The sequence below is a fragment of the Gossypium hirsutum genome, chromosome D02 (assembly GCF_007990345.1).
Source record: "Gossypium hirsutum isolate 1008001.06 chromosome D02, Gossypium_hirsutum_v2.1, whole genome shotgun sequence".
In the NCBI taxonomy this organism is placed as follows: domain Eukaryota; kingdom Viridiplantae; phylum Streptophyta; class Magnoliopsida; order Malvales; family Malvaceae; genus Gossypium; species Gossypium hirsutum.
Genome location: NC_053438.1, coordinates 67,587,601 through 67,603,172, shown reverse-complemented (window position 1 = coordinate 67,603,172; position 15,572 = coordinate 67,587,601). Strand labels below are relative to the sequence as shown.

At 34.0% G+C, this 15,572-nt stretch overlaps 2 protein-coding genes across 2 annotated transcripts; both read left to right on the top strand.

Moving 5' to 3' along the window:
• Positions 1-1,191: 1,191 nt before the first annotated feature.
• LOC107908972 (3-hydroxy-3-methylglutaryl-coenzyme A reductase 1-like) lies at positions 1,192-4,106 on the top strand. Its single transcript, XM_016836295.2, has 4 exons — positions 1,192-2,364; positions 2,451-2,632; positions 2,722-3,068; positions 3,179-4,106. Exons 1-4 carry the CDS (start codon positions 1,385-1,387, stop codon positions 3,419-3,421), a joined length of 1,752 nt encoding a protein of 583 aa, XP_016691784.2. The 5' UTR covers positions 1,192-1,384; the 3' UTR covers positions 3,422-4,106.
• Positions 4,107-10,492: 6,386 nt separating this feature from the next.
• On the top strand, positions 10,493-13,099 carry LOC121203148 (3-hydroxy-3-methylglutaryl-coenzyme A reductase 1-like). Its single transcript, XM_041089079.1, has 4 exons — positions 10,493-11,767; positions 11,854-12,035; positions 12,157-12,503; positions 12,598-13,099. Exons 1-4 carry the CDS (start codon positions 10,782-10,784, stop codon positions 12,838-12,840), a joined length of 1,758 nt encoding a protein of 585 aa, XP_040945013.1. The 5' UTR covers positions 10,493-10,781; the 3' UTR covers positions 12,841-13,099.
• The last annotated feature ends 2,473 nt before the right edge of the window (positions 13,100-15,572 follow it).

Here is a 15,572-nt window from a genome sequence, read left to right as displayed (position 1 = left end):
AATAAATAGAAAACATAGAAAAATTAAGTTAAAAAAATGGAAAAGGGAGGAAAACAAAGAGAGAAATAAAAGAGAATGGAAAATAAAAAAAAATTAAATTGTTCAAAACAAAGAAATATTGGACCAATTGTATAATTTAACCTGAATTTTTTTGTTTGAAATGATGATTTAACATGCCACATTAGCTTACCATTATACTATTAATGATACTTAACCGTTCAGTGACTAAAATGTTACAGCATGTTCATGCAAGTAACTAAAACATAACTAAAATGTAATCTAAGGTAAACAAAAGTGACTATTTTAATAGTTTATTTTTTTTTTACATTTCCATTAAAAGATAAATTAAATTATAATAATAATGGTGACGGCATGAACCAATATTTATAATAATAAAGCAGGCATCCTATTTTGAATTTCATGTCATAGACTGAATGCCAGTTTTAGATTTCTCCCTTCTCCAATGAAAGATTTTCACAGGATTTAAAACACCATCGTATGCAAAACTGTGCAAAACCCTAAATATAAATAGTTAATCATCATACCAGTTTAAAAAATTAATTTTTATAAATATTTACCCTAAAATGTATTTAAGTTAACATCCATATGAATATATAATTCATTTGTTCAAAATAAACACAATTGTAGAATATAATTGTATCTGTAATTTTTTAATAAAAAATGGAAGCTCTTCTTTTTATATAAAATAAAAATTGTAAGATTGTTATCGATTGAGTCCTAACTCAGTAAGTGCAGGAAGATGTGAATTCGCATTATCCTTTAAGAGAAGCTATATATAATTTTAAACATTGTATAAAAAATTACAAAACGAATAATATGTAAATATCGAGGAAGTAATTAAATTCCATTGTAATTTTTATCTATATTACTAATGATAAATTTTATCACATATATTATATATATTTATTTATTTAATGTTAATTTTACGACTTATATTCGAGATTATATATATTTATCACTACTCATCAAAAGTTTAAATATGGTCTCATATTAATTAATGAATGCCCAAAATAAGGAATAATTAAAAGAGATACAAAATAGCAGTTAACGGAGATAAGACCAAACGAAAGGAAAATGCAATGCGCCCCCATGCACATGCACTGCACGCAAACACTGCCCTTCAAATTCTTTCTTTGACTTCCCACTCACACAGGCCCAACACTTCACTTCACGCGCCTTTTTCCTCACTCTCCACCACTCTTTACTCTCTGTCCTATAAATACTCCCCTTCCCTCCCTAAACTCCAGCATCTCCAACTCCACCTTCACCATAATCGTAAAACTAACTGAAATCCTCTCTTCACTTCCACTCCTCTTCTATTCTCCTTCTCCACTGCCGGGCTTCCGCGACGTCGACACCCAATATGGAGGCTCCCCGGCTGTATTCGACTAAACCTGTTCAATCTCTCAAGCCAACGAAGAAGATTCCTTTAGAGGAAGATACCGGTAAAGCCTCCGACGCTTTGCCGCTTCCCTTGTACCTAACCAATGCCCTGTTCTTCACCCTCTTCTTCTCGGTGGTTTATTTTCTTCTATCCCGTTGGCGTGAGAAGATACGTACCTCCACACCTCTCCATGTCGTCACCTTTTCCGACATCATCGCCATTCTCTCATTTCTCGCGTCCTTTATTTACCTTTTGGGTTTCTTTGGGATTGACTTCGTTCAATCTTTGGTTTTCCAATCATCGCCTGACGTTTGGATTGCCGAGGAAGAGGATGATGAAGTTCTGCTTGCAAAGGAAGATGCCCGTAAGGTCCCTTGCGGGCAAGCTCTCGATTGTTCGCTTCCACCTCTGCCTCCTGTGGCACCAATCGTGACCGTTCAGAAGGTGTTCGATGAAAAGCCTGTGACGGTACTAACGGAGGAAGATGAAGAAATAATTAAATCTGTAGTGGCTGGTACAACCCCTTCGTATTCCTTGGAATCGAAATTGGGTGATTGCAAGAGGGCGGCGGCAATCAGGCGGGAAGCGTTGCAAAGATTAACAGGGAAGTCGTTATCAGGATTGCCCTTGGATGGGTTTGATTACGAGTCGATTTTGGGGCAGTGTTGTGAGATGCCGGTTGGCTACGTGCAAATTCCCGTTGGAATTTCCGGGCCTTTGTTGGTTAATGGAAGAGAGTACTCGGTTCCTATGGCAACCACGGAAGGGTGCTTGGTGGCTAGCACTAATAGGGGCTGTAAGGCTATTCATTTGTCTGGTGGAGCTACAAGTGTTCTATTGAAAGATGGTATGACTAGAGCTCCATGTGTAAGGTTCGGTACTGCGAAAAGGGCAGCTGATTTGAAGTTGTATTTGGAGGACCCTGATAATTTCGAGACCTTGTCTGTTGTTTTCAACAGGTTTGTGTTGATATTTCTAGAACTCCATATTGATGGATTTAAAATTCAAGCTAATATTGAAAATTTTGGCTTTTTGGTGGTTGCAGATCAAGTAGATTTGGCAGGCTCCAAGGTATCAAATGTGCAATTGCTGGAAAGAATCTGTATATTAGATTCACTTGCAGTACAGGTGATGCTATGGGGATGAACATGGTTTCCAAGGGAGTGCAAAACGTTTTGGATTTCCTTCAAACTGATTTCCCTGACATGGATGTCATTGGCATCTCTGGTGAGTTTCAGTTTTTTGTATAGGCTTGTAATTATGTCTTTTACTGTTCCGACATAGGATCACTGATATTTATGAATTTGCGCATATAGGAAACTATTGTTCCGACAAAAAACCGGCTGCGGTAAATTGGATTGAAGGACGAGGCAAATCTGTTGTCTGTGAAGCCACCATTAAGGGTGATGTGGTTAGGAAGGTCTTGAAGACAAGTGTGGAATCTCTCGTTGAGCTTAACATGCTTAAGAACCTTACTGGATCAGCTATGGCTGGAGCTCTGGGTGGATTCAACGCTCACGCCAGTAACATCGTTGCTGCAATCTACATAGCTACCGGCCAAGATCCGGCTCAAAATGTCGAGAGCTCGCATTGCATCACGATGATGGAAGCTGTTAATGATGGAAAGGACCTCCACGTCTCTGTCACAATGCCTTCCATCGAGGTAATTGATAGTGTTGCTGTCTGATTATCCAACACAAGGACTTTCGTTGCCAAAACAAAATCTGGGTATTTATGTTAGTCTCTAATAATCTGTGTTGCTGTATCTTTTAGGTTGGGACTGTTGGTGGTGGAACTCAGCTTGCATCTCAATCAGCCTGTTTGAACTTACTTGGAGTGAAGGGTGCAAGCAAAGAGACACCAGGAGCAAACTCTAGGACGCTGGCAACCATTGTAGCGTCTGCTGTTCTTGCAGGGGAGCTGTCGCTTATGTCTGCAATTGCAGCAGGACAATTAGTTAAGAGCCATATGAAGTACAATAGGTCAACTAAGGATGTGTCCAAGGCTTCTTCATAGAGAAAACGTAACGATAGTCTGATATTTGGGGGTAAAGTTGCTATCTCCAATGGTAGAAAGTACTAAGGAGACATATCTCCTTGTGTCTAGCTTAGATGTACATCCCATTTATTGTCACGGTATAATATCTCTCACTGGTTGTCTTCAGTGATCAGGATACAGTCTTAACTTTTGGGTGTCTGTTTATTATCCGGAAAATGAGAAATGAGGTTGTGTTTCGAGCCGGCCAACCGTCATCAATTAATTTCATTAGAGAGGCACAGAATTACTCTGATACCGTCAGGGAGGCCTTGGAAGCCATATCTTACAATGGTAGATGATGAATATTGAACAAAGGATCTATACCCAATTAGTTGACGAGTAAAAATTAGTTGGTCCACAGCGTTTCATCTCTTGCAGCATAAACTTCCCTTTGTAGTTTTTTTTATTTATTTTGTAAATTTTTTGGTATTTTAAATGTCCCTTTTACTGTTTGTGTTTGGGCTTGTGGCCGCTTCTCCTAACTATATTGTGTTCAAAATTTAAACTTCTGTCTCCTTTTGAGAATGCAATCTGTTGTCCTTAACACTTGTTGGTATTTATTTGGTATTTTTGTTTTTTCCTTTCTTTTATTATACATAGGTTTATATATGTCATAAATCATTGTACTCTTCATAAATTTCAAATTTAGTTCTTATGCTTTTTATTTTTAAGAATTTAATTCTTCTACTATTGAGATTTCGAAATATAATATTATAACGAACATGAATTTAATAAAATAATTTTAAAATATACTCTAAGACCTGATACACTTTGTACATTTAAAATTTAGTCTTACTTTTATTTTTAAGAACATAATTATCTACTTTTCAAATTAAAAATTTTAGCTCAATTCTTACCATCGATAAAATTATTATATTAAATTCTCTGGTGGACATTTTAAAATAAAAAGATTCCCTTAATAGTCATGTAACAATAAAAATAATGTTAAAAATATTGATTAGGAGTTTCTCTTAAAACACTCATTTAAATTCGATAAAATAATTTTTTTCTTCTTGAAATAATGTTCTTAAGAAAAATTTACCCAACATTTTAATTAAAATAGTTAATAATATTAATTATTTAGACCAGCTAATGACATTATAAAAGTAGATAGCCCAAATTATGTAAAATATTAAAGTATATAGATTAATCTCAAGTTTTAACATAGTCTAGAGGCCAAAAATAAAATTTGACCATTATCTTATAATGTTAAAAAAATGACACGAACTTAAATGAAACAAGAAGCTGTATGTTAGCCTCCAAGACTATTAAGGTATTCAAATTATATATAACCATATAATATTTTAATTGAAAAGTGAATAATATTAACTATTTGAACTGATTAATAATATTATAACAATATATAGAAACCAAATTATGTTAGAAATGAAAGGATATATATTAAATCTCAAGTTTAGGCATATTAGATGAACCGAATTTGAAATTTAACTTTTTTTATTGAATACAAAATAAAAGGAGTATTGTAGGCAGTGGTGGAGCCAAGATGTTAATTTTGGAGGGGATCATGCTAAAATTAGACGTGTTACGTAACAATCGATTTAAACATATAAACAATCAATTCAAAAGAAGAAGTATTTCAATATAACAATTGATTTATTATTTTTTAACAAAAATATCATTCAAAAGTCATCATGAGTAATTTAGCATCTTCAAGAAGATTTTTCTTTGTTTTTATCAAGAATAAATTTTTTTAATTTTATTTTTAATACTATAAAAATATTGGAGGGGAGTATTTATATTTTTAGGAGAACCATAATATAAAGGGGGAAATTGCAAAAATCTTAAACTTTAGGAGGATCTACTTATATTTTAGGAAGGGCCATAGTATATTTACAAAGGACTAAATAAAAAAAATTTAAACTTTGGGAGGTCATGGTCCCTAAGCCTCTACTTGACTCCGCCATTGATTGTAGGTGTGCCATCTATAACGTCCGCCATTGATTTTAGGTGTGCCATCTATCAAGAAAAGGAGGATGTTTTTCCTTTCATATATATATATATATATATAGGTATATAGATTTACCAAGAACTGTAGTTCATTGAAAGTTATAGAAATTTTGGTCTTCCATTATAAACTTTGGAATATATCAAATTATTTAAGGATATGCTATTAGAAATATTGGTATTTTGTTAGAATTCTTGATATAAGTTTGTAAATTTGGATTTCGGTATACTAAAATTTTTAACAGGGTTCCATAGAAATATTGGTATTCCCTTACAAAAAGTGGTATATATCAAAACATCTAAGGATAAGCTCTTAAAAACTTCAGTATTTTATTAAAGATATTAATATAGGCTTGTGTAACATAATTTTAGTATTCCAAAATTTCTAACGAGATTGTTTAGAAATATTGATATTCCCTTAAGAATTGCGCTACATACCAAAATATCTAAGGTTAAGCTCTAAGAAATTTTGGTAAAATCTTGTGTAAAATGATTTTGGCATACCAAAATTTTTGACAAAGTTCCATAGAAATATTGGTACCCTTAGAAATTGAAGCATATACTAAAATATCTAAAGATATGTGCTTATAGAAGTTTTGGTATTTCACTAGAAAATCTTGGTATAGGCTTGTGTAACATGATTTTGATATACCAAAATTTCTAGCAAGGTTCCTTAGAAATATTACTATTCTCTTAGAAATTTTGGTAAAAGCTTCTATAACGCGATTTGGGTATACCAAAATATCTAAAGATATGCGCTTAAAAATTTTAGCATTTCATTTAAAATCTTGGTATAGACTTGTGCAACATGATTTTGGTATACTAAAATTTCTAATGAGGTTCCTTAGAAATATTGATATTTACTTTAAAATTGTGGTACATACCAAAATTTCTAATGAGATTGCTTAGAAATATTGGTATTCCCTTAAAATTGTGGCATATAACGTAATATCTTTGGTATACTATCTTAGAAATTTTGGTATATCACAATTTCTAATTATTACTTTAGAAATTTTGGTATTGTCTTAGAATTTGTGGTGTACACCAAAATGTCTAAGGACATAAGTTTAGAAATTTTGATAATTCGTTAAAATTTTTGATAATTCATTGGAAATTTTGGTATTTAACAAAATATCTATATAGACACCTAATTTTGTTCGAAATTTTAAATTTGAACCTAGGGGGCTTATAATTTGAACTTTTTGGGTTACATTGACTTTTTAATCTAATTTTAAAACTAAGTTAATATTTTATTTTGAATTTACTGCACTTCTACCTGTGTGGAAATGACCTTGTTCTTGTCCAAAAATAATATGGTCTAATCATGACAATATTACAGTCAATATTTGCTAAATAAATACTGGGCAATAACAAAAGATGATATCATGTTAGTTTTTTTCTACATTGGTTGGCCTGACTATGCTTATATATATATAAACTTTCATTGTGAGTTATATGATTTTTTTGAAGAAAACTTTGACAAACAGTCCAAGTCTTTAGCACATGGCGATGAATAATTCTCATGCATGCTTATTATTTTGGAAAAAAAAATTTACTTCAATCTTATCGTCTATTTCTTATTATTTTTCTTGTACAAAGAAAACATATCATTAATAGCCATCATGAATAATAAGAATATAAAAATATGGGATATAATAAATTATAAATTGACGCTCATATGTTATGTGTATAAAATAATATTCGTAACTCTAAAAGAATTCAAAAACAAACGAAAAAAATGTATCATCTTGATCAAACCATTGAAAATTATATCTTAATAATCGTGCCATCATCAAACCAACCTGACAATAAACTCCAGTCAACCAAGAAATATCTGTCAAGAGACTCACCGCATGTACAAAAGGCTACAAAAGGCTGACAATAAACTTCGGTCAACCAAGAGACTCATCGCATCCATAATGTACAAAAGGTTAAATCTAAGGTGGCTATCCTCCTTTTCACCATCTTAGATTCCAATTTTAACAAATACCATTATTGTGTTCTATTATATGATAAGACCTTTCGAGAGTGACTCCTGATAATTGACTGCATCATTTAACAAATCTCATATATATATATATATACATATATATACTCCAGAAACATATTTATAAAAAAAACTAACCCAACACGAATTTTTGACTTGTTGGAACCTAAAATAGCACAAACAATTATAAATTTAACATTTGAATATTAATATTTATTGAATGTTGTTTTATAATAATCACCAATTGCATGAATTATGCAAATTGTTGATTAAGTCTTAGTTCGATTAGTATGATTATTGTTTTCAATGCAAGATGACGTGGGTTTGAGTATGCTGAATCACATTATTCTCCTATTTATGAGTCGGGAATAGACTATAAATAATATTAAGCATTATATCAAATAGAACAATCAGAAATTATTCAAATATATATACGCATGCAAATTATTATTTTTGGGTACAATCATTTGTATTTATAAAAATTAAATAGGCATCCTATTTTGAAATTCATGTCATTGACTGAATGAAAATTTCAGCCCTACAGAAACCAGAGGCGTTAAGAAAATAATTTCTCCCTTATCTACTAAAATATATGCAGAAGGATATAAAAAACCAGTCTTATAGAGTGATCAATATTCTTTTACGTAGCCCATAAAAACATTCTTTATTTTTTTTAAAATCATTTTATTGAAATTATTACTTGTAAAATTTTTAATCGATTCGATTTTTCTATCATATCGATCTAAAAAAGTGTATATATTAATATTTATAAAAATAAATTATTTTAAAAATTAATGTTTTTAGGCACCAATAGAATAAACCCATGTCATTAACTTTTAAGCATATAAAATTTTTATCATACACTCTTGTCTATACAATCACTACCTTAACTCAAATTTTTTATACTTTCAATAATTTTTTTAATTTTTTATAGATTTTTATCATTTTAATTGTTTTTATATCATTTCCTATCATTTCTAAATTTTTTATAATATTAATTTAATATTTCCATTATTTTCATAACATATTAATAATAGTTTTTATAATTTTTTAAAATTTTATGATATTTAATAAATTCTATAGTTGGATAATTTTCAACATTTTTTTTAATATTTTAATAAATTTTAGCTAAAATTTTATAATAATTTTAATATTTTCTTTCCATTTTTGTTTTTTTATAATTTTCAATAATTTCTTAAGAATTTTTATATAATCCTTAAACATCAATTAAGCCTCCTAAAATAATTAAAAAAATCAATTAAGCCCTCCATATCAACCATCATGTCATCAAAAGTTTCATGTCACCCGTCACATCACTTGTCATATTAGTATTTAAGTATCAGAAGTCTTGATGGAAACGATAATTCAAAGATCCAATTTATTATTATTATTATTATTATTATTGGATTAAGGATTTTGTTTATTACACTTGATTTTTGAAATTATGTTTTAATACTTTAGCCTAAAAAAAAATCTTCATTATTGTATAAAAGTCCACGTAAACCGAATAATAATTATTGTCATATATACATACATATGACTACAGAGCAAGAGGCTGCTTGAATTGATGGGAAAAAAAATACAGAAACGTGAAAATTAAGGATTAAAGAATGGGCTAGATTTTATTTAATATAAAATAGGTCATAATTTGATTATATTAAAATATTTAAAATGTCAAATTTGAACTTTAATTTAATAAACAACATGTAATAAACATGCAAAAAAATAATAATCTAAAAAGGAAAAATGAGCTGTGAAAGCTCTATATTTTAATGTTTTTTACATATTAATTTAACTTATAAACTTATCCAATTAATTACGAGCAAAAGGAAAAAATCAAAATTAATTATGAATTCAAGTCAAAGCCCTACTTTGCATAAATTTTATTAAATAATCAAGGCATAATAATTTATTTGATTCTTTAACTTTACAAAAAAATGTCATTTTAGCTTTCTATTTAATTTTGTCTTTTTTAGCTCTTAAACTAATATTTTTTTTGTCAAATTACCTCAAAATGAATGGAAAAGTTGATGTTGTTTAACTTTGCTTACTTGAATACACGTGCATTGTCACATGGATGACACGTCGGTATTTAATTAATTTTTTAAAATTTAAAAATTTAAAAACCAATAAAAGTATTATAAAAGTATAAAAGTATAAAAATATATATTTGTTAATGTTTTTAAGATTTTAAATATTTATGTGTTATCTAGATGGTAATCTACGTGTATGTAACATCAATAAAGTTAAAGAATTTTAACTTTTTAATTCATTTTGGAATAATTTGATAAAAAAATAAATTAAAAGAGTAAAAGAGATAAAATAAATAATCTTTTTATAAATTTGGAAGGTAAAAAAAATTATGCTAATAATAAATACGACTTTCTTTCATTTCTATTTCTTTTAATAGACATTAGCCCAAAAATGTATAGAACTTAACAACAGCGTTAATATTTATTTGGATAATTTATTATGAAAAACAACCCAAAATAAGGAATAATTAAACCCATACAATAATGAAAAACAGGTGACAGAAATATCAAAATAGGGAGAAAGACCAAATATAATGAATGGAAAATTATGGATAAGTTTTCGTTTTGGTCACTTAACTAAAAAGTTATAATTTGGTCACTAAAATATTTGAAAATTTTCATTTAAGTTACTAAACTATTCAAAAAATTTATTTAAGTCACTAGGTTGTTAACTATTTTTTAAAAAAAGTTCTGCCAACGAGCTCCAAGTAATGACTCAACGACTGGTACAGTAGATCAATACCAATTAGCAAGTAAAAGAACATATCTTAGATTCAAGTCGATCTAAATGTCAATTTCTATCAAAGAAAAAAGTTGTAGAAAAAAATTGAACCGTAAAAAAGAAAGGGAAAGAGAGCTTCCGATTCATGTAGGCAGTGTGAAGAGAAAAAGCTATGTAGCATCGATTTTAACAGTTTAGTGACTTAAATGAAAACTTTTGAATAGTTCAGAAACCAAATTGTAACTTTTTTTAGTTCAGTGATCAAAACAAAAACGTACCCATACTTTAGTGACTGATTGTGTAGTTTACCCTAAATGAAAATGAAGCAGCCAGGATGTGCTGACGACGTTGCTCCCATGCACTGAACGCTTCCAAACACTATCCCTATAATTCTTTCTTTGACTCTTCTCACTAACAAGTGCCAAACACTGCCCCATCTTCACTTCACGCGCCTTTTTCCTCACGCTCTCTTTACTCTTTATCCTATAAATACTCCCCTTCCCTCCCTAAACTCTAGCATCTCAAGCTCCACCTTCACCATAATCGTAAAACTAACTGAAATCATCTCTTACTTTCATTCCTCTTCTATTCTCCTCCTCCACCGCCGGGTTTCCGCCGCCGTCGACACCCAAAATGGAGGCTCCCCGGCTGTATTCGACTAAACGAGTTCAATCTCTCAAGCCCACGAAGAAGATTCCTTTAGAGGAAGATCCCACTAAAGCCTCCGACGCATTGCCGCTTCCTTTGCATCTGACGAATGCGGTGTTCTTTACCCTCTTCTTCTCGGTGGTTTATTTCCTTCTTTCCCGTTGGCGTGAGAAGATCCGTACCTCCACGCCTCTCCATGTCGTCACCTTTTCTGAGATCATCGCGATTCTCGCGTTTTTCACATCGTTTATTTACCTTTTGGGTTTCTTTGGGCTTGACTTCGTTCAATCTTTGGTTTTCCGGCCATCGCCTGACGTTTGGATTGCCGAAGACGAGGAAGAGGAAAACGAAGTTTTGCTTGCAAAAGAGGATGCCCGTAAGGTCCCTTGCGGACAAGCTCTTGATTGCTTGCTTCCTCCTTTGCCTCCTGCGGCACCAATCGTGACTGCCCAGAAAGTGTTCGATGAAAAGCCTGTGACGGTACTAACGGAGGAAGATGAAGAAATAATTAAATCTGTAGTTGCTGGAACAACCCCTTCGTATTCCTTGGAATCGAACTTGGGTGATTGCAAGAGGGCGGCCGCAATCAGGCGGGAAGCGTTGCAAAGATTAACAGGGAAGTCGTTATCAGGATTGCCCTTGGATGGGTTTGATTACGAGTCGATTTTAGGGCAGTGTTGTGAGATGCCGGTTGGCTACGTGCAGATTCCCGTTGGAATTGCTGGGCCTTTGTTGGTTAATGGAAGAGAGTACTCGGTTCCTATGGCAACCACGGAAGGGTGCTTGGTGGCTAGCACTAATAGGGGCTGTAAGGCTATTCATTTGTCTGGTGGAGCTACAAGTGTTCTATTGAAAGATGGTATGACTAGAGCTCCATGTGTAAGGTTCGGTACTGCGAAAAGGGCAGCTGATTTGAAGTTGTATTTGGAGGACCCTGATAATTTCGAGACCTTGTCTGTTGTTTTCAACAGGTTTGTGTTGATATTTCTAGAACTCCATATTGATGGATTTAAAATTCAAGCTAATATTGAAAATTTTGGCTTTTTGGTGGTTGCAGATCAAGTAGATTTGGCAGGCTCCAAGGTATCAAATGTGCAATTGCTGGAAAGAATCTGTATATTAGATTCACTTGCAGTACCGGTGATGCTATGGGGATGAACATGGTTTCCAAGGGAGTCCAAAACGTTTTGGATTTCCTTCAAACTGATTTCCCTGACATGGATGTCATTGGCATCTCTGGTGAGTTTCAATTTTTTTGCATAGACTTGCAATTATGTCTTTACTGTTTGACATAGGATAACTGAATTATGTCTTTACTGTTTGACATAGGATAACTGATATTTATGAATTTTGCATATAGGAAACTATTGTTCCGACAAAAAACCGGCTGCTGTAAATTGGATTGAAGGAAGAGGCAAATCTGTTGTCTGTGAAGTCATCATTAAGGGTGATGTGGTGAGGAAGGTCTTGAAGACAAGTGTGGAATCTCTCGTTGAGCTTAACATGCTTAAGAACCTTACTGGATCAGCTATGGCTGGAGCTCTGGGTGGATTCAACGCTCACGCCAGTAACATCGTTGCCGCAATCTACATAGCTACGGGACAAGATCCGGCTCAAAACGTTGAGAGCTCCCATTGCATCACGATGATGGAAGCTGTTAACGAGGGCAAGGACCTCCACATCTCTGTCACAATGCCCTCCATTGAGGTAATTCATAGTGTTTCTGTCTAATTATCAAACACAAGAATTTTGATCGCCTAAACAGAATCTGGGTATTTATCTCTGTTGCTGTATCTTTTAGGTTGGTACTGTTGGTGGTGGAACTCAGCTTGCATCTCAATCAGCCTGTTTGAACTTACTTGGAGTGAAGGGTGCAAGCAAAGAGACACCAGGAGCAAACGCTAGGATGCTGGCAACTATTGTAGCGGGAGCTGTCCTTGCGGGGGAGCTGTCTCTCATGTCAGCAATTGCAGCAGGGCAACTAGTTAAGAGCCATATGAAGTACAATAGGTCAAGTAAAGATGTGTCCAAGGGTTCTTCATAGGGAAAACGTAATGGTAGCCTGAATATTTGGGGGTAAAGTTGCAATGTCCCATGGTTAGAAATGTACCAAGGAAACAAATCCCTTTGTAATAAGTTAAAAGCAGACATCTTCTCTTTGTAATTTTCTTTATTTAATTTGTATTTTGGTTCTTTCCTTTCTTCTATAGTATTATTTAATTTTTTTTAAGACAAACTCAGGCCATGTAACCTGAGAATACTGTAAAATGACAGAATTGTTAATAAACTTTTTTTTTTCACTTCATATGGTGTTGAAAGCTGGACTGCAATGCAACATGGAGCCAGATGCTTGCTACTGTCGAGACCAGCAGCTATCGAGCTCAGCTCATTTTGCTTGGTGCGCACGAATGGTTTTTGAACCGAATGAAGCAACCAACTTTGCTGTTTTATTTTGATGTAATTTGGTTCGGTTCAATTTTAGTTTGATTGTAATACTAGTTAAACTTAAGTTAGTGATAAGATCTTTTGATGTAATGGCTGATTGGTCAGCTATATTTGATTATTTTTGGCTAGTGATTAGGTTTGTATTAGTTGGGGCAGTTAAATACATTAGGTAACTGTCAATGTACATTGTAACTCTTTTATATTTCAAATTTGAATGAAAAATGATGAATGTTCAGTTACAACTTTGCTGAGTATTCAATTTTGATCAATTTTTGCTTTGCTTTGCTCTTTCTTTGCTTCGATTCTTCTTGCTTCAGTCTTGCAAACACTGTGTTGTAACTTTGTTTGATGTTTGCTGCTGCCAATGTTCCAACAAATGGTATCAGAGCCCGAGTCTTTGAGGGGCCTTTGTATGCAATCTGTTGTGTTCGAATCAAAACCAACAGCAAGTTCAAAATTTGGTAAGATTGAAGCACTTAAAATCAGTTTAGCAGAATGAGTTTCACTCCACCACCTCCACCAGTGTTCACTGGAGAAAACTATCACATTTGGATAGTTAAAATGAATACTTATCTCCAGGCACATGATCTTTGGAGTGTGATCGAGAATGATGCTGAACCACCTCCATTGAGAGCCAATCCCACCATTGCATAGATGAGGCAACATACTGAGGAGCGAGCCAAGAAGCATAAGGCTATGGCCTGCTTGCAAAATGGAATCTCTGATGTGATATTTACTCGCATCATGGCCTGTGACTCACCAAAGCAGGCTTGGGAGAAGCTGAAGGAGGAGTTCATGGGGACTGATAAGACAAGGCAACAGCAAGTGATCAACCTTAGGAGAGACTTTGAAAATTTGAGGATGAAGGAGTCTGAGACCATCAAGCAGTACTCAGACAGGATAATGGCCATTGTCAACAGCATTAGGCTCATGGGAGTGGACTTCACAGAGAGCAGAGTTGTTGAAAAGGTTATTACAACTCTCCCTGAGAAATTTGAGTCTAAAATCTCTTCACTTGAGGACTCGAGGGACTTATCAGCCATTTCATTGTCTGAGCTGATAAACTCCCTGTATGCACTTGAGCAAAGGAGGGCAAATAGGCAGGAGGAGAATCCTGAAGCTGCTTTCTAGGCTAAAGCCAGTGAAGGCTCGAGTGTGAGTGCAAAAGGCAAGAAGCCTTGGCACAATAGAAGGGTCAAGTCAGGAAGAGATGAAGCAAAAAGGGTGTTCCCACCATGTGTTCATTGCAAGAAGACAACACATTCAGAAAAGTATTGCTGGTTTAGGCCAGATATTCAGTGTAGAAAATGCAAGCAGTTTGGCCATGTGGAGAAGGTGTGCAAGGGGAAACCAAGGGAGGCTGCTCTGCAACAAGCTAGAACTGCTGAGGACATTCAAGCTCAGGAGGAGCAAATGTTCACAGCAACTTGTTTTGTTGGCACAACCAAGGCCAGCAATGATTGGCTACTAGACAGTGGCTGCTCACACCATATGGCAGCAGATGAGAAGCTGTTCAAAGGCCTAGACAGAAGCTTCCACTCGAGGATTAGAATTGGAGATGGTAGGCTGATTGAGGCTAAAGGCAAGGGCAGTGTGTTGATTAGCACTGGTTCAGGTAACAAGCTGATCTCAGATGTGTTTTTTGTACCTGACTTAGACCAGAATTTGCTTAGTGTAGGCCAATTAGTTGAAAAGGGCTATACATTGGTTTTTAAGGATGGTTGCTGTATTGTTCAAGACATGAATGGTCTGGAGTTAGTCACAGTCTCTATGACTGATAGGTGCTTCATGCTGGATGTTAGCCAAATAGAAAGAAAGGCATACACCAGCCTTGTTGAAAGCACTGACTTGTGGCATAGGAGACTAGGCCATGCAAATTTTAGATCCATCGATCTGTTACATAGGCTGAATTTGGTTGATGACATTTCAAAAATTGAAGTTAGTGGAAATGTTTGTGAGGTTTGTCAGCTTGGTAAGAAGGCTAGACTGCCTTTTCCTGCTGACAGTGCTTGGAGAGCTCAAAACAAGCTCGAATTGGTGCACTCTGATGTTTGTGGCCCTATGAGAACACCTTCAATCAGTGAGAACAGGTACTTTGCCCTGTTTATAGATGATTTAACAAGGTTGTGCTGGGTCTACTTCTTGAAGCAAAAGTCAGAAGTGTTTGAAGCCTTCTGCAAATTCAAGGCTTATGCTGAAAATCAGTCAGGCTGCAAAATTAGAGGCTTGAGGACTGATAATGGCTCTGAATATGTGTCTGAGAGATTTCAGAAGCTTTGTGACAGTGCTGGGATTCACCATCAGCTCACAACAGTCTATACTCCTCAACAG

Coding starts and splice junctions, on each gene's coding strand:
- LOC121203148 (XM_041089079.1), top strand. CDS start 10,782: ATGGAGGCTCCCCGGCTGTATTCGACTAAACGAGTTCAATCTCTCAAG. Junction 11,768..11,853: donor TTGTCTGTTGTTTTCAACAG/GTTTGTGTTGAT, acceptor TGGTGGTTGCAG/ATCAAGTAGATTTGGCAGGC. Junction 12,504..12,597: donor TCACAATGCCCTCCATTGAG/GTAATTCATAGT, acceptor TGTATCTTTTAG/GTTGGTACTGTTGGTGGTGG.
- LOC107908972 (XM_016836295.2), top strand. CDS start 1,385: ATGGAGGCTCCCCGGCTGTATTCGACTAAACCTGTTCAATCTCTCAAG. Junction 2,633..2,721: donor GGATGTCATTGGCATCTCTG/GTGAGTTTCAGT, acceptor TTGCGCATATAG/GAAACTATTGTTCCGACAAA. Junction 3,069..3,178: donor TCACAATGCCTTCCATCGAG/GTAATTGATAGT, acceptor TGTATCTTTTAG/GTTGGGACTGTTGGTGGTGG.